Source organism: Cheilinus undulatus, linkage group 2, assembly GCF_018320785.1.
Source record: "Cheilinus undulatus linkage group 2, ASM1832078v1, whole genome shotgun sequence".
NCBI classification, from domain to species: Eukaryota; Metazoa; Chordata; class Actinopteri; order Labriformes; family Labridae; genus Cheilinus; species Cheilinus undulatus.
Genome location: NC_054866.1, coordinates 12,104,025 through 12,131,473, shown reverse-complemented (window position 1 = coordinate 12,131,473; position 27,449 = coordinate 12,104,025). Strand labels below are relative to the sequence as shown.

Genomic DNA, 27,449 nt, shown 5'->3' with positions numbered 1-27,449 from the left:
ATGTTTTCACATCTGTCATACTGCCCAACCTCCTGGTCCCAAGCCTCACAAACAATTTTAAAACGATCATATCCATTTATAACCAGACACTAAAAATTATGGACAAAAAACCTGTCCGATGGCACCACTGTTAATAGAAGCTTTATTAACTACTGTAATCTTAAGATGTTTTTTAAATGTTTACGTGGTCTAGTTCCATCTATGTTTGGTGAGTTTGTTTGCAGACATCAGGACCCTAATCGAGTGAACACACGGGCTTCTGTAAATGGTAACTTTCGAATTCCAATATGCAAAACGTCCTTTTGACAATCAGCCTTCTCTATCACAGGAGCAAAACTCTAGAATAATCAACCCACTGAGCTGAAAATTCAAAATAACTTTAAAGGTTTTAACAATGGTATTAAATCATGGCTGAAGAAGCAACAATACTGTTCACACACATGAAACATGTGCTTGTATACATGTTTATTTGAAGGAACCATCTCCAATACAGCTTTTTCTTATTGGACCTTGTTTTTATTTTTAACTTTAACCTCTAAAAGCCTCCCATGGACAGGTGATGAAAATTAGCCCTTTGCTATAAACACTTACAGCAGTGCATCTGGGACCTGTGCATGATTAAATGTCACAGCATCAATGTTACTGTGTGTCCATTATGGTGTTTTAGTCAAGACCACACTATCTGAGACCAAGACTAGCCCGAGACCAGAGTGCGACGAGACCAATACAAGACCAAGACTTTTGGGGTTGAGACCAAGACAATAAAAATCAATTTCAAAAAACCATGATGAGGTTGAACAGTTAAAGAGCATTCTCTCTTTAATTTTAATTTTCTTTTTAATACATTTGACAGATCAAAACAAGATGTCTACAAGTCTTTCAAAGCACAACATGCAAAAATCTCAAATCTTAACAAATTTGTTTAACTAACTTCTTGTAAAAAATAAATCCTTGTATGTATTTAAAATCCACAGACAAGTCCAGAATTACTTTAAATATCTGAAAATGAGATGTTTATCTAGATTTATCAGGTGAATGAGGCCTAAAGTAAGTGTTCAGAGGTATTTCCGACTAGAAATAGGACGTGCTGATGTCTGAGTTCATGCAGGTGTAGCTATTTGTTGTTTTAGTGAGTGCTTCTTCATATTATCACAGTTTTAGTGGAAAATCCAGAGTCCATCCAGTCCAAGACCAAGACAAGACATCCAAAATGTGGTCATGTGACCAGTCTTAAGACTAAGACCATTCTCAAGTACTACAACGCTAGTGTCCATGTCAAATAAATGCAAAATAAATAAAATAAAACCCTGTTGAGCGTCTCTGAAATGAACTGGAAAGAGACTGGTGTTGTTGTCTGACATCAGTGCCTGACGTCATAAACGCTCTACAGAATGAAGTCCCACAGACACACTCCAAAGTCTTGTGGAAATCCTTCAAAGAAAAATGGAAGCTCTTACAGGGGCAAAAAGTGGACCAACTCCATATTAAAGTGCATGTATTATTATACAATGTCATTACAGTCAATGCTTTAAGTTGGCCAGTATGCAGCAGTACGCAGTACCGGCACTTCTAAATTTTGCCCCTTGGCGTACTGGGACTTCTTCCAGCATACCAGCACTTCTCATCAGTTGCCGGTATGCTCTCATGTCCTCTCCACAGCTGACAGCTTTAATGGATGATTTATGATAGAATCGAAATAGATTCTGTGGTGCTCCTCCCACTGTGTACTGTGACGTTTTTATCTGTACACAAATCCAGGTGAACTCACCTGCCACTGTTGGAGGGAAACCAGAGATTCAATCGTTCACCTCTCTGGACAGTGACGCAGCACGCAAGCAAGAGCCAAGGCGCTTGATGCTCCACTGACACCTGTTCTTACTGCCGCTGAACCAGACATCAACACTAACAATATTCAATAACAGTATTCAAAATGACCGAACAGACTGTTGGTGACAGGATCGAGGGCTGTAGTTTTGCTTAAAGAACAGCTGACTCACTGGCAAAGACAAAAAATCCTGGATATACGGTGGCAAAGTCAGCTCACAGATGGAGCTGAGACTCAGGGTGTCAGTGAGTGGATGGGCTGATTCATCTCTACATTTGGTAACAAAGAAAAACTATTAAACTCACTGCATTTGATATTTATATTTCATTAAAGAGCCTTTTTACTTTTTATGTATAGTATAAAATTTTGTTTTATTTTCTTTATGTTGTTATTTCATATGTTTTTTTAAAGATTTATTTTGGGGCTTGTTGGCTTTTTTTTGGAGAGGACAGGACAGTGGATGGTGTAGGGAATCATGAAGAGAAAGTCAGGAATACTAGGACTATGAATCACCAACAGTAATAGGTTTAATGGCAACAAAATAATCTATTTCAAATGCGGAGTGTAGTGGGGAAATAGCATTTCATTTTTCTTATTTTATTTAAGGAGCTTTATTGTTTAATAGTGTCTTCCCCACAAATATGTAGTTTATTTTTTATGTAATTTTCTATTTCCATGTTAACAGTGATCAGCTTCCTGTTCATAAAAGTGACAGCGGGACATTAGATCCATGTGGATTTGACTAAGAGGTGACTGTGTTTGTTATTTCTTTGTAGATTAGAAATATTCAAATGTAAATCATGTATTGCCATTCAGCTAAATAACTACTAAGAAATTATTTTTGCTCCATACCACCAAAATTAGATCTGGGATTGAGTGAGAAGAGAGTATCGGCACTTATTTTTTTCCACTTGAAGCACTGAATACAGTCCCTGTTGGTGTAATGGTCAGACATCTAAATACTTTTGTCCATACAGTGTATGTTCACATAATTTCATGACGACTCGTAAGTAGGCCAGGAGCTGTATTGTGCTGGTCAAATGAAGCTGTTCTCTTAACCTCCACTTTTCACAAACTTTTTCATTTGGCCTTTAGCATTTCTGTGGAGAAACTCACATCATTTGATCAGGATTCTTTTCACTTGGACTAGACAATAAATCAAGTTGTTGGGAGATTTACTGAGATAAAACCATAAAGACAGGCCTGTGACAGCAGAGATGTGCAGCCAACATGCAGCACACAGGAAAGCTGTGATGGTGCAAGCTGAGCTGTCAGGCTGAAGCACATATCAAAACATTGACCCAGTCTAAAACAGGCACTTTTTTAGGTCTGACTTATACCAAGGCCCGATGATGTCCTCATATGTTTGCACACTGTACCAAGCTTCAGTTAAATTGAGGCCCTGTAAGGGCAAAAAACTGCCCCTCTTACATTAGTGAGTATAATTTTTAACTTTCCCACAAGGTGATAATGTGGTGCCGAAGTGATGGGGAGGGAATATTAATAATCTCACCTAGGATGGCAAAATTGCTAAAGTCGACCCCGATGTGCAGTATTGCTTCAGAGTTATAAACCAATAGAACGGCACTAGATGGACATTTATCACCTTCATGGCTCTTTATGACAAAGTCTGAGAACACTTTATAGCGGGGTACAAATTGTTCATTTGGCAGAGGTCAAACCCGCAGGATCACAGATTAATTTGTGTTTCGTTTAAAGCTGACCCGAGCAGAAACTCTCAAGGAGTTCGAGGTGAACTCTTTGGAGCTTTGCACTTTGCTGACAAGTGACTAAAGCTTCCAGAGGCAGCCAAGTAAAACATGTCAGAGGGCAGAAGGAAGAGCTGTGATTCAGAGCTGGAAAAATCTGTCGACAGTTATTTCGAATCTCTGACTCAAAACGAAAAAAAAAAAAAATGTTTATAGAGCTGTCTGTTTCTGACAAAGTTGCCAAAAGTCGAGGAATGTAACACTTCCACTGGCTTTGCAGCATGATGCATACATTCAAAGTTTGACATGTCATTTTGAAGAGGGAACAACATTTCATTTTGGTGCCAAAAAAGAACATTTTAGTCACACTGAGAGACAGATTTGTGCAGCCAGAGCTGAGAGTGCATTCATTTGTGAGTGCAGAGGCAGTCTGACGAAATATTCAAACACTGGAATGTGTAACAGAGACAGAGGGACTGACGGCGGGAAGGACAGAGTCAGACAGCAGGAGCTAGCTGAGTTGTAGCCGGAGAAAAAAAGGGGGAATGAGAAGTAGGGCAGCAGTCAGCGGTAGGCAGAGCAGGGGAGAATAAAAGAGAGAGTGGAGTTTTAACTCATCCTGTGTCACTTCTGATCCCCTCCCCTGTCCTCTTTAGCTGCTAATTTTCTTGACTGCTTTCCTTCGCTGCTGTTGACATGTCATGTGTAATTTGAGCAGCGCCTTAGGCAGAGATTCCTATTCATCTTCCCCGTTAGCTTCCCTCTGGATTGGAGAGGGCAGACGCGTGGAGTGGCGAAAGGCCAACTCCATCCTTTGAGAGTTACCAGCGAAAGGACAAACCATTTAAAGTGTCCCTGAATTCACTTCCCCTCCAGCATCCACCTGTCTGGGCCACCAAACCCGGTCTGCTTCACGGCCAGCCGGTGAGTCATGTTAAAACAAATAGAGTGACATAACAGAATGCCTTCAAGCTTAAAGGATATAAAACATGATCCACAACAGGGATGAATAAAGAGTTTAGAGAGCTTAGTCAAAGAGCCTTAGCCAGCCAGGGGTGGAAATAGAAAAAATATAGTTCTCCCAGTGATTAACCACATCTAAACCAGCTAATATTGAAGAATCTACTAACTACTTCATTTGCAAGACTCCTGCAATGCTCTTTGATTGTTGTGACTGCCAGACACATGTGTCACTTGGACGTAGGACCGACTGGCCATCTGGATTTGGGCAAAGCCCAAATGGCCCAACTATGAGACCATTAGGGCCACTTAGAATGACTCATCATGCAACTGATTAGAAAAAAAGATGCTAATAATAGTGTTTTCCTCAATTAGTTTTGATAAGAAAATTATTTTGATGATGCTAAAAACATTTGAGATTGGTCTAACTTTAAGTTGTCCGCACATGCTGGCCGTTTGGAGCGCAACCTTATCTCTATACCCATGAAAATGGCAAAAACTTGATTAAACTTTGACATCTTATACACTCTTTAAAGAAGATAACTTGGTGATTCTAACAATACCCAATAATATATGATGGCTTAAAGATCTATATCAATAGCACCAGTCCCTTTAGTATAAAGGACACTCATACTAAAGAGACAAACAAACTCACGGGGTGTGCTGCCTGCCTTCTCCATTACACACTGCCCATAAAAGCAGTTAACCTCTTGGATGTTTTACCCATAACTGAATTTTTAAATTAGTTATGGTCAATATATTTAGGATTTTTTGACAAAAAAAACTGTTTAATGTCAAGTGAAAAAAGATTTCCTCAAAAAATGTCAATTAAACAAAAATATTTAAGGTAAAATCAGTGAATGCAAAGTAACAGTATTCCTGGCTACTATTACACCTTGAAGACAAAAGAACACTCAAAGCAACTCAGAGAAAAGGTTTTTGAAAAAAAAAAAGTCCAAGAAGCTGCATATCTCCTGGAGTTCAGTCAAATCCATCATCAAGAAATGGAAGGTATTTTGTGCATAAATCTGCCTAGATCAGGCCGTCCTCACAAACTGAGTGAGTATCTGAGAAGAAGACAAGTGAAAGAGGCCATAAAGACACCTATGACTACTCTGAAGGAGTTACAAGCTTCAGCAGCTGAGATGGGAGAGACTCTGCATATGACAAATGTTGCTGGGGTTCTACACCAGTCAAAGCCTTATAGAAGAGCGGCAAAGAAAAACACACTGTTAACCCTTGTGTGGTGTTCATATTTTTGTTACTCAGCCACTGTTCGTGGGTCTGGTGGACCCGCGGCATTTGTGGGTTTTTAATTCAACATAATCAAACAATTTTATGTTAAAATACTCAACAGATGTTTACTTCATCTCACTTACAAGCAATATAAAAAGCATTTACGTTTAATATTTGCCTTTTGCCTTTGTTAGATCACATTTATGAATTAAAGTGCTACTCGTTTTTAGTTTGTTTTATAATGAAATGTAATATAATCAAGATACGAGAGGAAAAAAAATCAAATTTACAAATTAAGCCACATTTTTATAGCTATTGATTTTTATTTATTTGAACTTCAACAGAAATTTTACCCATTTAGGTCAGTTTACACAACAGAAATTGAACACATACAGTGACCATGTCAGCCTAGACAACACAGCCCCACTGAACAGACTGCCTTATCATACCAGCCTATACAACACATGAGGGGCAGAGTTTTTTTTTACTGCTGTTCTTTGTTCTTGTTTTAACAAAGGAATGTTGTCCAGTTCTGATAAACTGGTACTTCAGCAGTATCTTTGCAAATCTCTTCCACTATAATGGCATCGGCCTCTTGTTGCTGCTTGCTTACGTCCCGACTCCGCCGCGCCCGAAAGTACTGCCCCTCGTTACTAATTGGTCCTGTCACTTTCTAACCGGGCCCAAATGGTTCAGTCGGCAGCTTTGCAAGATGGATTCACCAGTGAGGAACAAGGAAACGGGTGTATCCATCTGCTTTGCAAGTTTAGCAACTTGGTGCAAGAACAGCAGGGGCAGAAACACAAAATTCACACTTACACTCACACTCTCTCTCTCTCTCTCTCTCTCTCTCTCTCTCTCTCTCTCTTTCTCACACATGCACACACACCTTCATACAGACACACACAAACACCCCTTCACACAGACACACACCTTCATATGGACACACACACCTTCATATAGACACACACACCTTCACACAGACACACACACCTTCATACAGACGCACACACCTTCATATAGACACACACACCTTCATATAGACACACACACATTCATACAGACACACACACCTTCATACAGACGCACACACCTTCATATAGACACACACACCTTTATATAGACACAAACCTTCATATAGTCAAACACCTTCATATAGACATACACACCTTCATATAGATACACACACATTCATACAGACACACACACACACACACACACAGTAGACCTAGAAAGGAAGTAGACAGAGTGAAGGTACACAGGACCTATGATTTCCCCCCTTTTTTTTAGCCCTGGGTCCACTGGACCCGAACATCCTGTATGTAATACAAATGTGTAGAGGGGGTATAAAGTGTGTGGTCATTGAAAATGTGTTCTGAAATATGTTCTTCACAGAAAATGAGCCAAGGCCAATGCGTCTGAGTTTGAAAAAATAATTACTCATATCATTTTTCTTTTAATAAAAAATGAAAACGGGTCCCACAGATCCGAACACCATACAAGGATTAAAGAAAACCCATTCACTTGAATGGAGACTAGACTAGAGCTCACCAAATGTCATGTGGGAGACTGCATGGTCAGGTGGAAGAAAGATTTTTGGTCTGATGAGACCAAAAGGGGCTTTTTGGCCATCAGAAAAGATGCTATATTTGGCGGACACCAAACACTTCAAGTCACCACAAATACATCAGGCACACTGGTGCCAGCATCATGCTGTGGGGATGCTTCTCGGCAGAAGGCCCTGGAAGGCTGGTAAAGGTAGAGGGTCAAATGAAAGTAGCAAAATATAGAAAAATCCTGGAGGACAAAGCTACACAGAAATGATTTAAAGACAAGGTGAATGTTCTGGAGTGGCCGAGTCAAACTAAGACCTCTATCTAATAGAGAAAAAGGGCCGTTCACACCCATTCCCCACGCAATCTGGCTCAATTTGAGCAGTTTTGCAAAGAAGAACGGGGTTAAGATTTGAGCGTCCAGGTGTGCAAGCCTGACTGAGATCTTTCCACACAGGCTCAGTGCTGTGATTGCAGCCAAAGGTGCATCTACTAAATACTGACTAGAATTTATTAAATTGGCATTACTTTGTAGAAATCTGTTTTCACTTTGGCATTAAAGAGTTTATCTATTTTTTATTTTTTTGTCAAATAGCCAAATTATTTTGACCACGATTGATTTATAAAATGAAAAAATAAGGGTAAAACACCCAAGGGGATGAATATTTTTTACAGGCACTGTATCTAAACAGGTTAATTTTAAAGCATCCAAACAACTAACTACTTCCTTTGCTAGGCTCCTACACTTTTCTTTGATTGCTTGACGGTAGGATGCATGTCTGACATGTGTGCATTCAGTGCAGTGAGATAGAAACTAAGGCTCACTCACTTCTGAGGGGAATATTGTTGGGAAAAAAGAAAAATGCAGAGAAAGTGCACTCTTGGATGTCTCTACAGTGATCTTTGGTGCCCTCTAGGCTGCATTGTTCTGCCTTTCACATCTATTGTCATGAAATCATCTCCATCTCCATCACAGTCATTTCTTCATCATTGCACCTATAATGAAAACTGCATCCAGGTTTTAAATGATAAAGGTTTTTAAGCATGACTAAAAACCTGAACTGAAAACTAAAATGGTACTGTTTTTATTTATACTACATAAATATAGAAGATATCAATATTGAGCCAACAAAGTCAGCATGTCTGAACATCCAGGGTTCCTTTAAGGTCAGAGGCATACTCAGAAATAAAAACATAAATCAGTTATTTGCAATATACAAACAAGGTGACACAACACAAACACAGCAAACACAATGCAAATGATAACCATGCTTTGCTGATTTAACTTTCAGAGGCCTGACAGCCCCTTCAGGTTGTGTTTACTGTGGGTGTGTAAGCATCTATAAGCTAGACAAGATGATAGATCTGAGTGCTTGGTTCTATTGTTAGTGGAGGCTGAGGGGGTTGAGCAAAAAGACAGTATGGGGAGATGTGCAGCATACAGCTGGCAGAGAAACTGTCTGAAGGCTTTTTAATGCAGGCAGAGGCTGCTCTCAGGAAAGCCAACAAGTTTGACAAATTGTTTGTATTACTTTAACCTGTTGATGCATAAGCGGAGGAAAAATGTTTCTGTAAGCTAAGTAGCTGCTATGTTATGTTCTAAATATTCCCTAAATGTGTTTATCATCTCATTAAAAATTGTAACATGTGTTTTACCAATTTTAAGTAATTGTAGCTTTTATAATAGAACTGAAAACTTCCGTAAGTGTAAGCAAACAAAAATGACCTGCACAAAACATCATGGCGAACATCAGATTAACTACAGCATCTATCAAAGTGATCTTGGCTTCCATAACCCCTCAGCAGTACCATAGACTGATCGTCTTCTTGCCACCCAGCAATGATACCGTAATCCATGCAAAAGGAGCCCTGATTAAGTCTAAAGTGCTAGATGAACATACTTTTCAGAATGCCAACATGTTTTTGTGAAGCACCCATACATTATTAGAAGACATGGAGAAGAAAGGAGCTTTTATCAAAGGTTGCCCAGTCGTGGTGGACTCAGGATGTTTGAGAAAAAGCAGCAAAATTGATAAAATGCAGTTAGGTACCAGCACACAAAAGTTGTCATACATTTATGGTGAAATAGCATAAAATCCTGATTAAGATTTATTTTTCTAATTTTGCAATAACTGCACCTTTGAGAAAAAAATGAATGAGGAATTGTTATGTGTTGGTAATGGCTGAACCCAGGATGCGGAGACGGATAGCAGTTTTGAACAGGTTTATTGTACAGGTAAGTGGAAACAGGAGGGGTGAATCCAAGAGTCCGAGAAGGAGAGAGAGTGCTGGAGCTGGCTGCGGTGATCTGGGCAGGAGGCACTGGAAGGAAATGGAGAGGCACGTTAGAGGTGAACAAGAGGATGACAAACACTAGAAAATACTCAAAAATCTCAATGGTAGAAACACTGGTGAACTTCTCTGGAGGAATCTCGTGAGAGAAGGAGCCTGGAGCTGACGATTACCGTGAGGTAGGTAAGACGAGACTCAGGCGCTGTAGAGAGCCGCAGCAGGTCTTAAGTAGCGCTCCTGATGAGTGATATGCTGCAGGTGTGAACTCTCCACAGCACAGGGAAGGGGAGGAAGCCTCAGGGAGAACACAGTAAGGTTAGCAGCCAGTCACAGCCTCCGGAAACCGGAAGTTCCACAAAAATAAAACGACTAAACAAAGTAAAACACCACAGTACCCCCCTCTCAACGGACGCCTCCTGGCGTCCTGCCAGGCTTGTCCGGGTGCTCCCTGTAGAAGTCTCGTAACAAATTATTATCCAAAATCAATTTCCTGGAGATCCAGGATCGTTCCTCCGGACCATACCCCTCCCAGTCAACGAGGAACTGGTATCCCCGGCCTCGGGGTCGCACATCCAGGATTCTGGAGACAGTAAAGGCAGGATGGTCATCGATGATCCGGGGGGGTGGAGGGGCGACGGTCGGAGGGCTCAGGTCACTGGTAGATACAGGTTTCAACAGAGATACGTGGAACGTGGGGTGGATCTTCATAGACTCGGGGAGTTTGAGCTGCACAGCAGAGGGGTTGATGATTTTGGTGATCTCGAATGGTCCAATGAAGCGGGGGGTAAGTTTTCTGGATTCCGTTGCGAGAGGAAGGTCCTTGGAGGAGAGCCAAACCTTCTGGCCAGGACGATATTCAGGGGCAGGAGTGCGATGTGCGTCAGCCGATCTGCGATTGCGCTCCTCCGTGCGCGAGAGCGCAGCCTTGGCTGATCGCCACACCTCTCTGATCCGCTGAAGGTGTTGCTGCACAGAGGGTACCGATGCGGAGGCTTGTTGCTCTGGAAACAGGGGGGGCTGATAACCCAGGGAACACATGAATGGAGACATGCCGGTAGCTGAACAGGTGAGCGAGTTGTGTGCATATTCGACCCAAGGAAGGTGAGAGCTCCAGGCGGTGGGGTGATGGGCAGCAACACAACGAAGAGCAGCTTCTAAACTCTGATTGGCTCTCTCAGTCTGACCGTTACTCTGCGGGTGATAACCGGAGGACAGGCTGACCGTGGCTCCCAATTCGTTGCAGAATTCCCTCCAAACACGAGAAACAAACTGTGGACCGCGGTCCGACACAATGTCACTGGGGATGCCGTGAAGCCTGAAAACATGGAGAACAAGGAGTTGAGCAGTCTCTAGGGCAGAAGGGAGCTTGGGGAGAGGGATATAATGGACTCCCTTGGAAAACCGATCCACCACAGTGAGGATGACCGTGTTTCCAGCAGAGGGCGGTAGACCGGTGATGAAATCCACGGCGATGTGTGACCAGGGACGACCAGGGGTAGACAGGGGGCGCAGCAACCCAGCAGGAGGCTGGTGGGAGGATTTCCCTCGGGCACAGATGGGACAAGCCGCCACGAACTCCCGGGTGTCTTTGGTCATTCCAGGCCACCAGAAACTTTGCTGGAGGAAACTTAGGGTCCTCTGAAAACCTGGGTGACAAGTAAGCTTGGACGAATGAGCCCACTGGAGCACTGGAGAGCGAACTGAGTCTGGAACGAAGAGACGATCTGGGGGTCCGGTACCGGGATCTGGCTGGATAGTCTGGGCGTCCTTAACAGTCTGTACTATGTCCCATGTAGCAGCTCCTACTACACAGGACGGGGGAAGAATCAGGTCAGGCTCCGTATCCTCTTGGGATGACGAGTCAACACGAGAGAGGGCATCAGGCTTAGTGTTGCGAGAGCCTGGTCGGTATGAGAGGGTGAAGTTGAAACGGCTGAGGAAGAGCGCCCACCGGGCCTGCCGAGAGTTCAACCGGCGTGCTGTACGTAGGTAGGCGAGGTTCTTATGGTCCGTCCAAATGATGAAGGGGTGCTGCGTGCCCTCCAGCCAGTGCCTCCACTCCTGTAACGCCCACACCACAGCCAGCAACTCTCTATTTCCAACGTCGTAATTCTTCTCAGACGGGGACAGCCGGCGAGAGAAGAAGGCACACGGGTGGAGCTTCTGGGTCTTAGGGTCTCTTTGGGACAGTACCGCCCCAGCTCCGGTCTCAGAGGCATCCACCTCGACCACAAACTGGAGGGAAGAGTCAGGGTGTTTCAGGACAGGGGCCGAGGTAAACAGAGTCTTAAGGCGGGAGAAAGCCTCAGCAGCTTCAGGGGACCACCGATAGGGGGAGCTGGGAGAGGTGAGCCTAGTGAGGGGAGCAGCCACTCTACTATAGTCCCTAATGAACCTTCTATAAAAGTTGGCAAAACCTAGAAATCGCTGGAGCTCTTTGCGGTTGCTAGGGATGGGCCATTCTGTCACTGCCCTGATCTTGGCTGGGTCTGGCTGGAGCTGGCCTTGGGCGATAATAAACCCTAGAAAACTCACAGATGGGGTGTGAAACTCACACTTCTCGGGTTTGACATATAACTTGTTTTCTAGGAGTCTCTGGAGAACTAACCTAACATGTTGCTGGTGCTCCTGGAGCGAACGGGAAAAGATCAATATATCATCTAGATAGACGAACACGAAACGGTTTAACATGTCCCTGAGCACATCATTGATAAGGGCCTGAAAGACGGCTGGAGCATTAGTGAGACCGAAAGGCATGACCAGGTATTCAAAGTGGCCGATGGGGGTCTTAAAGGCGGTCTTCCACTCATCCCCCTCCCTGATCCTGATGAGATGATAAGCGTTCCTAAGATCTAGCTTCGAAAAAACCTGAGCGGAACAGAGGGGTTCAAAAGAGGGGTCAATCAAGGGCAGAGAGTATTTATTTTTAACAGTGATGTCATTCAGGCCTCTGAAATCAATGCAAGGACGGAGTGAGGAGTCCTTCTTTTTTACAAAAAAGAACCCAGCCCCTAGTGGAGACGAGGAGGGGCGTATGAGACCTGAAGCTAGCGAGTCATGAATGTAAGTCTCCATGGCAGACTTCTCAGGGGCTGAGAGGTTATAGAGCCGACTGCTAGGCAGGGGTGCACCGGGGAGTAAATCAATAGCACAATCGTACGGGCGATGAGGAGGAAGAGAGACAGCTAGCTCCTTGCTAAATACCTGTGCTAGGTCATGGTACTCAGGGGGAACATTAGACAGATCGGGAGGATTGGGAGCGACCGGGGGGCGACTGACTGAGGGAATGGCTGAACGGAGACAGTGGGAGTGGCAATGGACGCTCCAGTTGGTAATAGTGGCGGTTTTCCAATTGATCTGTGGGCTGTGTAACCGGAGCCAAGGGAGACCTAAAACAAGGGGAGCATGAGGAGACGGGATAACGAAAAGTTGGAGGTTTTCACGGTGATTGCCAGAAATAATAAGGGTTATGGGCACCGTCCGGTGAGTGACTTTAGCAATGAGTCTGCCATCTAAAGCGGTGACGTTCTTGGGAGCAGATAAAGATTCGAGGGGAATTTGGAGCTGTTGGACAAGGTCGTCTTGAATGAAATTATCATCTGCTCCGGAATCAATGAGTGCTTTTATGGGGACGGAATCGCGCCCCCAGAGGACACTGGAGGGAACAACTACGCGCAGGGGAGGGCTAGAGGAGGAGGTCTGGCTCACACGAGTGCCCTCGTTCACGAGTGAGCCCTCTCTTTTGGCGTCTGGGGACAATTTACCAGGAAGTGGCCCGCCTGACCACAATAAATGCATAATCTGAGACTAAGGCGTCTTTGGCGTTCACTGGGGGTTAACCTAGCACGACCTAACTGCATGGGCTCGTCAACAGGGGTAGAGGAGGACTCACTGGAAGGTCTAGGTCTAACAGGGGAAGAGGGAGTGGGTTGACCAGAAGGGGGAGCTATGGTACGGGACCTGAACGACCTATACTGACTCCGCTCCCTCCGCCTCTCCCTCAAACGATTGTCTATACGAATAGCTAAAGAGATAAGGCCCTCAAGGGAATCGGGCTCATCCCGAGAAGCTAATTCATCCTTAAGTTCCTCTGACAGACTTTTCAAAAACACACCCTTAAGTTCGGCCTCCCCCCACCCGCTCTCAGAAGCAACAATGCGGAAATCAATGGAAAAGTCCGCCACAGACTGGGAACCCTGGGAGAGGGAAAATAAGCGTTTTGCTGACTCTTGACCCTGAAGAGGATGATCAAAGATGCGACACAATTCACTAGAAAATACCGAATAAGAGGCTAACACTGGGGACTCACTATGCCACACAGCAGTGGCCCAGCGGGAGGCTTTCCCGCGTAACAGATTCATAACAAAGGCTATTTTAGCTCTGTCAGTGGGGTAACTCGAGGGTTGCTGGTCGAACACTAAAGAACAACGTAACAAAAAACCTCTGGCGTTACCTATCTCCCCTGAAAAGAACTCAGGGTGAGGGACTTGAGGCTCCCTAAAGTGGGGGATGGGAGGAGGAGGTGAAGGATCTACTGAGGGTGGCTGATTGTTAACAGGTGGAGGCTCTGGAGAGGGGTGGTGAGGCTGAGTGGCTGAGAGTAGCTGTTCTGAGATGTTGGAGACCTGTGTATTGAGAGTCTGTAGAGATTGCATGATACCTTTGAGAATAGATTCGTGCTGGCCAAGTCGCTGTCCTTGATGAGTGATTGCTGTTTTGAGGGTGTCCGAGTCCGCTGAGTCCATTTTCTGGCCTGAGTCTTCTGTTATGTGTTGGTAATGGCTGAACCCAGGATGCGGAGACGGATAGCAGTTTTGAACAGGTTTATTGTACAGGTAAGTGGAAACAGGAGGGGTGAATCCAAGAGTCCGAGAAGGAGAGAGAGTGCTGGAGCTGGCTGCGGTGATCTGGGCAGGAGGCACTGGAAGGAAATGGAGAGGCACGTTAGAGGTGAACAAGAGGATGACAAACACTAGAAAATACTCAAAAATCTCAATGGTAGAAACACTGGTGAACTTCTCTGGAGGAATCTCGTGAGAGAAGGAGCCTGGAGCTGACGATTACCGTGAGGTAGGTAAGACGAGACTCAGGCGCTGTAGAGAGCCGCAGCAGGTCTTAAGTAGCGCTCCTGATGAGTGATATGCTGCAGGTGTGAACTCTCCACAGCACAGGGAAGGGGAGGAAGCCTCAGGGAGAACACAGTAAGGTTAGCAGCCAGTCACAGCCTCCGGAAACCGGAAGTTCCACAAAAATAAAACGACTAAACAAAGTAAAACACCACAGGAATTATTAAAAAAGGACAATAATACACAAGGGGGGAAATTAGCCTTAACTACATTTAGAAGAATAACTGCTCAGTAAAAGCAGTTGTCACCGGCAATGTGGAATAAAAAGTATATGGGAGAGCATTTGGTCCCCTCGGAGGGTAACCTGGAGAGCACTTTACCAAGTTTTGTGCACTGGAGGAGCAATCTGAAGGGCACTTTTTCATGCTTGGTCCACTGGAAGGGCATACTGGAGGTCACTTCATAATGTTTTATGAACCATAAAGGAATTCAAAAGGGCACTTCTGTGGCATTTTTTAACATCAAAGCACCAGGGAGGGCAATACATTTTTTAATATTTCCTAATTCTAAGACTTTTTTATTCATTCTGTTCCATTGCCTTGGGTTGTGTTTTTATATAAAACCTCCATTGAACCATAGAGTGCCTCAAGATTTTTGTCTTTATTGAAACAAACCTTGTAAAGACTGCACTTTAGTTACAGTTTGAATAGAAATGAAATACATCCAAATCTTTAACACCAAGCACACAAGGACAGAATAAATCCAGCTCACATAATATGATTGCATTTCTCACTTACATGGGGCTTTACATTTTTCCAAGGTGACTAGATAATTTAGATGTAAATGATCTGCAGATTACTTTTCCAAGTCGCAAAGGTGAAGCAGATTGCTCTGTGCAAACCCTTGAAATCTGGTGAGGAAGCACCTGGTTTGACATGGCAAGGTATTTGTATTTTTTAACCTTAAGAAACCTCTGTGACGTGTTGTATCTTTTAGCTTTATGCATTTATTAAAAAAATCCCTGTATTTAAAGATGAAAAAACAGGTGAATTTTGTTATATAAGCAGGAATATATGAAAATATGAGTTGGTAATGTTCATTTGATTTGTCATCAAATTCTTTAAGATTTTTTCAAAATAAAAATTTTACACCATTAGCCAATATTAAATACTTTCTTTGTTAAACTGATTTGGATTTACTTAATATTCTAAGGCTACATTTACCATCATTTGCCATTTCTTATTAATTCAAACTCTGAGTTCCTTAGAATTTACCTAATCTGACAAATAACAGAGCAAAGGCCCACATTATTACACACAGGCCATGTGTAATACTGCATCACTCACTAAAACAAACAAAAAGGGAGCTTTTGACCCAACATTTCTATAATGTTGTTATTATCCCTTTCATCAAAAGTTGTACATAATGTAATGCTGTTCTTCCTGCAATCTAACAAGCTTAGCTAGCTACAAGGATGCACTGGCACAGCTGAGCTTACCTTCCACTGGTGCACAGCAACATGCCAATGTGCCATCAAGTAGGAGAGAAACAGAAACAGTGTAGATACTTCTGAGATTTGTTTTTCTTTCTTATGTGGTATCAAATAGGAAAGCAAAAGAAGTGCTTTGTAAGTTTTCAACACAGCGCACAGGCAAGCCATATTTTTTTGGCCCATTTTTTATGTAAAACTCATTAAACTACGTGGATAAAACATTCCCATCTACAGCCATTATGCCATGGATCTCTCTGAGCTTTAAATAAGCACAGGATCAACTTTAACAGAAATGACTGGAGACTAATGCCACTATTATAGCCAAGCACTTTATACCACCCAACTTAAAAAATCCCGAAATATCCCTTTAACCTGCCTCGTCCCAGTTTGATTGAGTTAATCACATGTCCCAGTTGAAATCAAAACAATTCAACCCCCTACTGCGAATCAGGTTTACTGTGAAAATTTCCAGACTCTCGGCTGTTTGCAACTGAAAAGCTCAAGCAAATCTGGTGCAATGAAAAAGGCTTTGAATATCAGGTGTGTTTGAAACAACACTGGTTTTGCATATTTGAACTGTTGTGAGGGATTCTGTTAAGGGGTTGAATATTTTGAGAATGGAGAAGTCATTATAAGTTGCATTTACAGTTGGATTTGGGGAAACCACTAGAAGCATTAGTTGTGTTGTGCTGTTTTAATTGCTTTAGTTTGTTTTGTTTATTACAAAAAGCAGAAAGTCTGTAATTTTCACATTAGACCTGATTTGCAGTGGGGATTGAATTATTCAATCAAGCATGAAAACATTTCAAAATTCATCTCAATACAAGATATTACATCTACATTTATATTTTTCTGGGATACAACCTCTAGGCTTTGATTAACTTTCCCCTCTCTTTTTTTCTATGCTGCTGATTCTCATATTTTAATGAGACAAAAAAGAGGAGTTCGTGAGGACAGCCACATATACATCAAGGTTCTCACTTTCAGATCACTGCCTGTGTACAAAGAAACCCCTTTAGTCCAGGTTACATGAGTTTTTCTGTTTCTGAGCACCCTCTAGGTGAATCACTCATTAGGCAGAGCCATTGACATTTGTGTTTAATAGGCTAATTCTATAAAGGTTGCTCTCTGTTACTTTTATGGAGCACAAATACAAATCTAATGCAATTATTGACTAAAATGTAATGTAACCTAATGTCACATGTCTGCAAGTGGTCAAAGAAGAACATTCGCTTCTTGTAAAGCCTGAAGTCAAACCTCTAAATCACTCCCTGCAGAACAATAACCATGTAAATTCTGTTTGAATGTTTTTGCTTGTATGTGTGCATTCTGTCAGGATTTAAAAGCCTGTTGTTGCTGCTGCTTCTGTCTGTCATACTCACTTGTGAGACTTTTTGCCCTCTGTGCCCCCGGGGCCTGAACCGCAGTCGTGCGCTTGAATGATGAAGGTGTATTCCTTCTGCAGCTCGCAGTCGACCAGGCCGCGCGCCCTCAGCTGACCCTCACCAGACGTACCGTTCAGCACCACCGCCTCAAATGGAGCCTCCAGGCCGTGGATGTTGAATGCACAGATCTCTCCTAGAGACAGAAAGGTAGAGGAAAGGGGGAGAGGAGGAGGTCAGTGTTGATCACATGTTGAATACATGGCGAGAGTGGGCAGTGTTTCAAGATGACAGATAAGCACTTTTAAATGGGGCTGGAGTGTCACAGTACATCTGATTGGTGGAGATCAGTGTTACCCATAATCTAAACCCATCAGCTGCTCCAACTTAAATGATAGGTAGGTTTTTATCACTACAGAGGACTCTAAACCACAGCTGCTGAAAAAGTGGGTGGTCACCGTTGAGCTCTGTGGTTAAAAAGACCTGCAGAACATAAGCCACCTCTTCCTGATCAGCAAATAGGACATTTCAGTTGCAGTAGGTGGGTTTCAATCTGACATGGGCAGTCACTATGCATATTTCTAACAAAATCCATCAGTCCATAATCCAACCTGCTTGTCCAATCCAAGCTGTCGTTGAATGAGAGGTGGGATACACCCTGAACTACTCGGCAGTCAATCAAAAGGCTTGCAAACTAAGATTGACACCTACAGACTTAGATCATTGGTTCTCAACTGATCAAGTCTCAGGACCCACTCTCAACTCCTTTACGAAGTATTGCAACTTGAATTTCTGATAATTTTCAACAAATTCAACTTTTTGAAACAAAAATGTCCCAGTATTAGACCTCAGACGGTTCCAACCATGCACCTTGTTTTCAGATGAAAGTAAATTTTGAATTTTATGTGTAAATCAAGGCCCAAGAGTGTGGAAGAAGATCAGAGAGGCACAGAACTCAAGGTCCAGTGTTTTCAGGTTCTACAGCTCTAGACCCACTGTGCTTTATCAAGTCCAGTCAATGTTGTCAGCCATTTACCAGCAGAGTTTTAGAGCCCTTCATGCTTCCATCCGCTGAGAAGCTTTAGATATGGATTTTCTTTTCCAGCAGGACTTGGTACCTGCTCAGAGTGAGGCTGAAACTAGAAACTGGCATGGTGGCTGCGGTTTTACTGTGTTTGACTGGCAAGCCAACTGGTCTGACATCAACCTCGTAGAGAATCTCTGGAGTATTGTCAAGAGGAAGATAAGAGACCAGACTCAACAATACAGACCATACAGGGCTGCTATCAGAGCAACCTGTGCTTCACAATACCCTATAGCAGTGCCACGGGCTGATTGCCTCCTTGTCATGTTGCACTGATGCAGGAATGTATGCAAAAAGAGCCCCAAGTAAGAACTGGGTGCATAAATGGACATATTTTCCTAAAGTATATTTCATTACCATAAATCCATAAATTTGATTGGTGTTTTGTAATATTTATATATACTGAGAAAATGGATTTTCAGTTTTTGTAAGCCATAAACGGTTATCTGATTTGATTTGAACAAAAAATAAAGTCTTGAAATATTTCACTTTGTAAAAGACAAATCTAGAATATATGGACGTTTATCCCTAACTAATCAACAACAAACAAATATCCACATATTCAGCATGCTAGTAGACAAATGTCTGCAGGTTTGGGTTTAGTTACTCTTTAATATTGCCCTATGAATATTGGAAAACTCTGCAAGCTTTTCCTGTTTCTTTTCAGTATGGATCATGACAGGTTTTGTCCAAATGTGCATACTGAAGATATACCTTCAGTAGAAAAAGTATAAGGGCACTACAAGTGCAATACTCAAAAAGGCAAATCGTGTCCTCAACAGCTCCTCTCTTCTGCATGTTAAACTGACTATTTTGACTTGCAATGATCAAAAACCAGTGGGGTACCTTTAGGACAAGAGAAGCAGCAGATGGAGTTCATTCAGAGGTTTATATATTTTACAGAGGGGCTGGACAGGCATAAATAAGCTCTCAGTACGTTCTCCCATGTTCAGTCACCTTGGGTAATATTTCTCCCTCCTACTTGAAAATTCTTTCTGTTAGGATGAATACAAACTATGATGTCGATATAACACAGCAGCAGGAAGTCACACTAGAGTATTATAAACAGATCATATTCTCAGCTATGCACCTGTTTAATTGTTCTTGTGGAAATAAAACACCAAGGGTATTCCTGCTGTTTGCCCCCCTCCTCCTTCACAACTGCAAATGTGCAGACATGCTCTGCAGCTGAACAGAAAACAACATACAGCACAATTGAGTTACATGAGGCTCAAATAAATATACGAGGCCTCAAAGTCACCCTTGTGGAGAAATATAGTGGAGGAAAATCCATTTAAATCCAGAGTGAGTGAGCTGACAAGAGCAAAACAAAAGAGCCAAGAGGCGGCTGACATTTATTAGAGGGCGCTATGAAGAAGAGCTCCATTTGTAGAGTGGAGAAAGAGAGATTTTTCTTTTTTTTTTACGTCTAGACTTGACTCGACCTCGTGCTTCTACCAGCGGGATTTCAGGAAATCACTTACCGCGCACGGCTCACACTCTGACCCGTGACAGCTAATTGCTCTGATATCACTTAAACGAACAGCGGAGACAAAATTGGATTTCCAAACAGCTTTGTGTGTACATTGCTCCTGGCAACTTCTGATAAGAGCAACTTTATTTCCTACCACCTTCCACCTTTCTCTCCCCTTTCATCCTGTTTCTGTCATAATCCCCTCCGCCTCACCTCAACCCACCCTTCCTCATAGTGAAGAGTATTCCTGCTCTCTTCAGAGATCCGGACCATTTGGCTAAGATCCATGTCAAGAAACTAAGTGAAAGTTGGCCTGCCTGACAAAATATTTTATTAAGGAGACAAATGAACAGCTGAATGAGCTAAGCTATCTGGTAAAGCTCTTTAAATGTTTGTCTGTACGTTAACAAACCCATTTTTATTCAATGTGCCAAGATGATCTAACAGCACTTCATATTGACTGATGCATAGGGATAATTATCGGTGCTAAATTATCGACTGGTATTGGAAAAATCTTTTATTGTTTTAAAGGTTCAAATGTCTTGTGGTGGTCAGGAAGAGGAGGACAGCCATTAGTAATGAATGGGAATGGAGGACAGTAGGTACTTTGCAGTTCTAAATGGACCTGTACGCTTATCAGAGTTAATATTGAGAGGCATGGCTTGCTGTGGAGTGCAAAATCATAAAAATGGCATTGAGCAAACGGTGTGCAGCAGGGAGTGACAGAAGATGCAACAGTCTTGATGTGCTGCTTTTTTTAGTGTACGCCATCATACCAGACAGGCGAATGGAAAATCCATCACTGCTGGAGCGAGAAATAAATCCAATATACACAGGAGAGCACAGAAGCTTCCCCATCAGGGTGAATATGCTGAAGATATGCTGATGCCACACAGCCACAGCTGAGGCTGGGTGGCACAACATGATTTAATTGTAGCTTGTGGGGGAGCTGCGAGACTGGTCAAGGTGACTGCAGGAGGACGACCTCCCTCTTTTAAGACCCAAATGAACGCTCAAACCGCTGCGAGGAGGCGACAAACCTGTCGCTGTCTTTCTTTCTTTCAAACCTCCACATATCACTTCACTCCAGACCTGATAAGTGCTCTGTCAACTGCTGAGAGGCAAAAATTGCGGAGGGAGGGGAGAGATCTGGATAGAAGTGCTGGCCCCGGCGGCAGCGGAGGAACAGATGTTGGGCGGCTGGTGCTTGGCAGAGGCTGAGAGCTCACACGCGCTAATTACTGTGCTAAACTGTTAGCTAAATATGTGTCTCCACGTCACATTAGGCTTTTAAGAGTTAGATTTATGGTCACATGGAACTCTGTCTTCTTGAAGGGGGGCCGTTTAAAACTAATGGATGTAAACTAATGGATACGGATGCTGCAGTGCTGTTTCTTTATTGGTCTGTTTGCTCAGTTATCACTACTGTTTGATAATTTGGCATAATGAATCATTCTTTTATGATATTTGGCACTCCACAGAGGATTTCCTGAACATTTTAAAATCATTTTATGCTTTACTAACTCAAAAATGATTGGACCAACTCACTTGACTTTTCAGACCTTCTCTGTTTGTGTCATTCCTCTCTCTGCCTTATCCTTTGCCACTATAATTACTAACTCTCCCCTTGGGCATGATTACATTTTCATTTAATCAAGTCTAAATTAATGACTGTCTATTAGTGGGAATGTGTGCTCAGGACCTCCGCTGCTGTCCTGTTGGTGTCAGAAGTCGTGCAGCACTCAACCCCTCCAGGGAATCTGGCGTCCGTCCACAGTAGACTATCTTTGAGGACACAGAGCTCATTATCAGCCAAGGCAGAGGCTCTTTACTGGCAATGCTGGATTGTGTTTGCAGAGCTGGAGGAGTGTGACAAAGTATCTGGGGCCCCAGCGCCTCAGGGCCCCAACTTATTATCAAAGCTGACAGAGCAGCGCTGATGAGCCGCCTGCACATCCGTCTATACACACAAGCAGATATAGCAGAGAAGGGCCTCTCCTCTCACATAGAAGTGCATAGATATGAGCGGCAGCTGTTTACTGAGCATTTGAGTGAGAAGTAAGAGAGCAGATTTCAGAAGGGAAACAGTCGCAGCGCTCAGAGGAAGAGGAGGAAGAGAGAGATATGAAGGGAGATGAAAGGAGGAGCTGAGAAGGAAGGGAACATGGCCACCGCCTTAGGGCAGTTCTGATCTCTCTGCTGGAGAGTGACCAAAGCAAAGGCATGAAAACACACGCTTACATTTACTCAACGTGTGCCAGTTCTGCAGCTTTAATCAGAGCTGACATGCCTTTCATCCTCCTACTGTTGGAACACCCTCTGCATAGACAGCAAGTAAATCAGATTACTGGATATCACTGTTACTGAGCATGTTGTGGTCTAGGCAGCAGTTTACTGGCACTGAAACTGTCACACCCACATTATTTAAATATTTTCTCACAGCACAAAGAATATTGCTTGTTTTCTAAAGTCCTATCCTTAAGTTCAGGCCAATATTTCTTTTTATTAGAAATGGCAGGTAGGGGGTTTTCCTGTTATAATTCTGGGGGGATTTTTACACTTGAAATGGGAAATTTTAAACCTTAAAGCAGTGACTCTCAAAGTGGGGCTCCTGACCCTTCAACCCTTTAAAAATCTGAGAATGTGATAGTCATACACCCAGCAGTGATCAGCTGAAGACCAGCTGATTCCAATTATTGCCTCCCAGATCCAACAGGAAATCACAGCTCTTTCTATCATCATAGCGATGCGTTTAAATATGACGTACTAATCCCTGCTTGCATTAATGCTGATGCACCACGCTGCTGCTGCTGGCAAAGCTTAACCTCCTCCACCCCAGCCTCCTCCTTTATAGCATAAAGCTTGTTACACCCTCATATTTAGATTCATGCTACTATGGATGAATTGCTTTTGCACTAATTTTATTGTATTCAGTATGTATTGTTATAAATGTATCTATACATATGGAGGTTTCTTGCTATGTGGTCCCTGGAAGGTCCAAGCATGCTGCTTGGCTATCCCAGGGAGCATCTGTTGAACAGAGCCTTCTCCGTCAAGCTAAACTTTATATCCATTTTGCAATAAAATGGTTAAATGAGGGGCGCACAGATAGTCAAGCGGTCTAAGGTGTACCCATGTACGTGGGCTGCCCAGGCTCGAATCCGGTCTGTGGCTCTTTACCGCATGTTTCTCCCCACTCTCTCCCATTTCTGACTGTATCCACTGTCCTCTTTCTATGGAATAAAGGCATAAAAAGCCCAAAAATAAATCTTTAAAAAAATGGTTAAATGTACGATGAGTGTTCCAGACCAAAGTGTTATTTCCAAAATGACTGTTCAGAAGTAAACCACATGTCATACACCACCAGAAAACTCTGATTTTATCAATTTCAGGATAAACCACCACAGCAGCCACAATTAATGCATTTATCAGGCTACAAACAAACAAACAATAACAAATAAGACACAGCTCACCGATAGAAGCTCGCCTATACTCTCCTGATCTTAATATTCAATCATTAACAGTCCTCTTGCATCAGAGAGAGTCCTCAAAATCTAAATCCAGTCAAATTTTTAGTCAAAAATATGAGTACCTCCATAAAGATCCATGGACTGATTCTGTCTACTCTTTTTTGCTGTAAAAATGCATTTTTCCAGGCAGTTATTAGAAATCCTATAGCAAAGTGTACACAAACCTTGATCATTTTTGAAGTCTCCAGTTTGAAACCTGGACTTTTTGTCATAAAAACAGGTCTTCAATACTCATTTCAGTCAGGAAAACTCATCATTCATTTAACAATTTGAGTGCGAAATGGATGTATAGTTTTACTTGATGAAGAAGACTCTGCTCAAAAGATTCTCCCTGGGTTAGTCAATTAGCATGCTTTGACTGGGAGTGCATAGCTACCTCCATATGGATGGATACATTATAAAAATGCACACCGAATACCGTAAGATTAGTTCAAAATCAATTACTCTATAGTAGCATGAACCTAAAAATGAGGGTACAACAAGCTTTATACTATAAAGGAGGAGGCTGGGGTGGAGGAGGTTGCCATCAGTAGCAATGTGGTGCATCTGCATTCATGCAAGCAGGGATTAGTATGTCCTAGTACATATTACATACATATTTAGATACACAGCTGTGTTGAGAGAAAGAGCTTTGATTGGCTGTGGGAGCTGGGAGGTGATAATTAGGATCAGCTGATTATAAATATCCGTGCCATCTATATATTATATCGATTTATTTAAGAGAAACAAAGAAATACCTACTGCTTTCTTTACTTTTCACACATTTCTGTGTTAAAACAAGTCAATAAAGGTGTACTTTCACACCCTAGTGCTACTATGATAATAAAGTTATGGAAATATGGTAGATGCATGCATAGCATGATATTTGGCTGATTCATCAAAGTTATTCTGACCACTCAAAAAAATAATCAGGCCACTTTTGCCAGTTTAATTATTTTGATTACTTAACAAATTTCCAACCAGTTGAGTGAAGTAATTCTCACTTGAACTAACTTGAATTGCGTTTATGTAAAATGATGAATGGATTTGAGTTTGTGTGGCACTTCTTTAGTGCGTGTTAGTGCAATAAATAATTGTATTTTTGGAGCCCTGTAGTGTGCGAGACGTCTTTCTGTTCTTTGTCGGTCTCTTTCTCGGCTCAGTGCCTCCCCACCTAGGTTTGGATGTGCATGTAGACTTTTTTCCTACTTCTCTAGTGGCACCACTGGTCATAACAATTCACATGAAGAAATGTTTGTCAGTATTAGCTAATCTAAAAGAGAAAAGAGGTGGAAAGGGTTTAAAAGTGGCAGAAATAGGTAGAAAAGGTGGTGAAATGTGTATAAAAAGTGTCAAGAATGGGTTCAAATTGGTAAAAAAAAGAAAAAGAGCGGAAAAGTGATGTAAAGGGGTTCTGATGTGGGACTATTGGTGCAAAGTAAAATAAATTGGTTAAAATGGCAAAAATGGGCAAATTAAATGGTGAAATAGGATTTTAAAAGTCACAGAAAGGGGTCAAAAGTGGCAAGAATTTGTTAAAAGTGGTAAAAATGGGACAAATGAGGCAAAGGAAAAATTGGAAAATGGCAAAAATAGGTTATAAGTAGCAAAAAAAGATATAAAAAGTTGTAAAAGTGTTAACAGTGGCAAAAATGAGTTGACAGAGGTGGGAAAGTGGCATAAATTGGTTTATAAATTGCAAAAACAGGCAGAAATAAAGGTGAAATGAGATTGGAAGGTGTCAGAAATGTGTCAAAAGTGGTTAAAATCGAGGGAAAAACGGGATGAAAATGGGTCAAAATGTGACAAAATTTGTGTTAAGCAACAAAAACGGGTGAAAATCTTCATCATCATCAATGTGTGGGCATGCCTGCTCACCCCGTTTGTGGTCCATTGATATTCATTTTCATCAGAGGGTTAGTGGTTAGAGTAGCAGGGTGCTCTCATTAAAATGTTATCTGAAGAGATTTCTGTCTATCAAATATCCGGAAATTGTAGTTTCACACTTGATGATAACCAATGCAGGGTTTGAATCAGGCTTGGCAATGAATACAGTTCAGGCCTGGCTCAGGGGATGGGTTGCACACACGTAGATAAATTATGCCCACAAAATAGACTGAATTCAGGCCCTGTCTGAAGTTTACACAGATGTAATGATGTGAACACCTTTTTCAATTTGGACGCATCAGAAAATGATCCCTTGTTTTTCTCACCTGTGTAACCTGCTACCTCTCCTCCTCAAACAAAAACAACCTCACAACTCTCTGAAATAAACGGATCCGCCGTCACACACGGCACAACTCTCTCAGCTGCGGTGCAGAGATAGACCGTCATTCTCATAACTCTGGAGAGGGATGAAATTGAAAACGCTGTAATTATGCTCTTCATGAAATTAGCCAGCCGAGGAAAAAACACAATTGAGGAGCTGTCCATTCCGGAGATAAGGATTAATACTAATCAAGCCTGCGAGTTCTGATGGAGCACATGAAACCTGCAGCGGAGAGTGTGTGAGTCAGAGTGGGGGGAGTTTTAATTAAAGACACACTTTCTCTACAGGGGTTTACAGCGGGGGAGGGATTGTGTTTGTGGGTATGAATGTTGCAGTGGGGGTGTGAGATGATTTACTTGACCGCGTGGTTGCCAGCCCCCATCTCTTCAATGTTAATTACATTAAAGGCTCCTCTCACTGAGGTAATGACATCCCACTGTCTTTTAACAGACCCAGCACCCCCCCTCTGAGTGTATGAGTTACACCAAAGTGAAGAGATGGACTATCGAACCTGTCAGTCAAACGCTTACATCAAGAATCAGTAGGTGGATGAAGGAGAACAACACATCACATGTTATTACTTTGAAGTGTTCAGAGATGGCAGCACCTTTACCTCACCCCACCACTCTAACAAAGATTACTCTGAGGGTTTCTATTTGTGCAAAAATGTGTTACTTCAAAAGATAAACAGAAAAATATGACACAAATTCCAAAAAAGTTGGGGTGCTGTGTAGAATATAAAAACAGAATGCAATGATGTGCAAATCTCATAAACCTACATTTTTATTCTCAATAGAACATATATCAGGCCATGTACATATAATGTGTATCAGATATTAAAAAAATGCCAGCTAATTTTGGATTTGATGGCAGTAACACATATCAAAAAGTATGGACGGGGCAACAAAATGCTTGAAAAGTAAGCGTAGGAGCTGGAGGAGCATTTTGCAACTAATTGGGTTAATTGGCAAGAGGTCACTAACATGACTAAGTAAAAAAGAAAATTTCTGAACATTTCAGAGTGGCTGAGGTTCTCAGAAGTAAAGATGGTTTAAGGTTCACTAATCTATGAAAAACGGCATGAAAAAGTTGTGCAACGGGGCACAGATGGGCCTTGTGGTTTAGGGTGGCCCTGGTTCAAGACAAGCCTGTAGCTACTTTCTTGCATATCTCTCCTCCTCTCTCTCATCCCTGTTTCCAACTCTTCTTTTGGGCACTAAATGCCAAAAAGAACACTTTTTTCTGAAGGTTATTTTTGGGTATTTACATATAATTGATATGATAGCTGAGGAGAGACGAAGCAATATGGGGAGAAAGAGTGAGCCCAGATCAGGAACTGATCCCGCAATCAGTGTATCAAAGACTACAGCCTCTGCTTATGGGCACCTGCTCTACCAGTTGAGCTACGCCAGGGCCCAAAATTGCTATGACTTTGAATATCCCAGCTTTTATAGTACATAATATCATTAAAAGATTCAAAGAATTTGGAGGACTCTCTGTGCCCAGGGGACAATGCCAAAGGTAAGTACTGGATGCTCAAGATCTTTAGGGCCTCGGGCGGCACTGCATTAAAAACAGGCATGATTCTGTACTGGAAA

General features: G+C 42.4%; 1 protein-coding gene across 1 annotated transcript in view; it reads right to left on the bottom strand.

Annotated features, from left to right (window-relative positions):
- Positions 1–27,449, bottom strand: part of LOC121522310 (calsyntenin-2-like) — a 347,129-nt gene that overhangs the window by 212,561 nt on the left and 107,119 nt on the right. Inside the window, exon 3 of the mRNA XM_041806529.1 lies at positions 17,516–17,711. Within this exon, the coding sequence (XP_041662463.1) occupies positions 17,516–17,711 (196 nt within the window). The remainder of the gene's footprint in view (positions 1–17,515; positions 17,712–27,449) is intronic.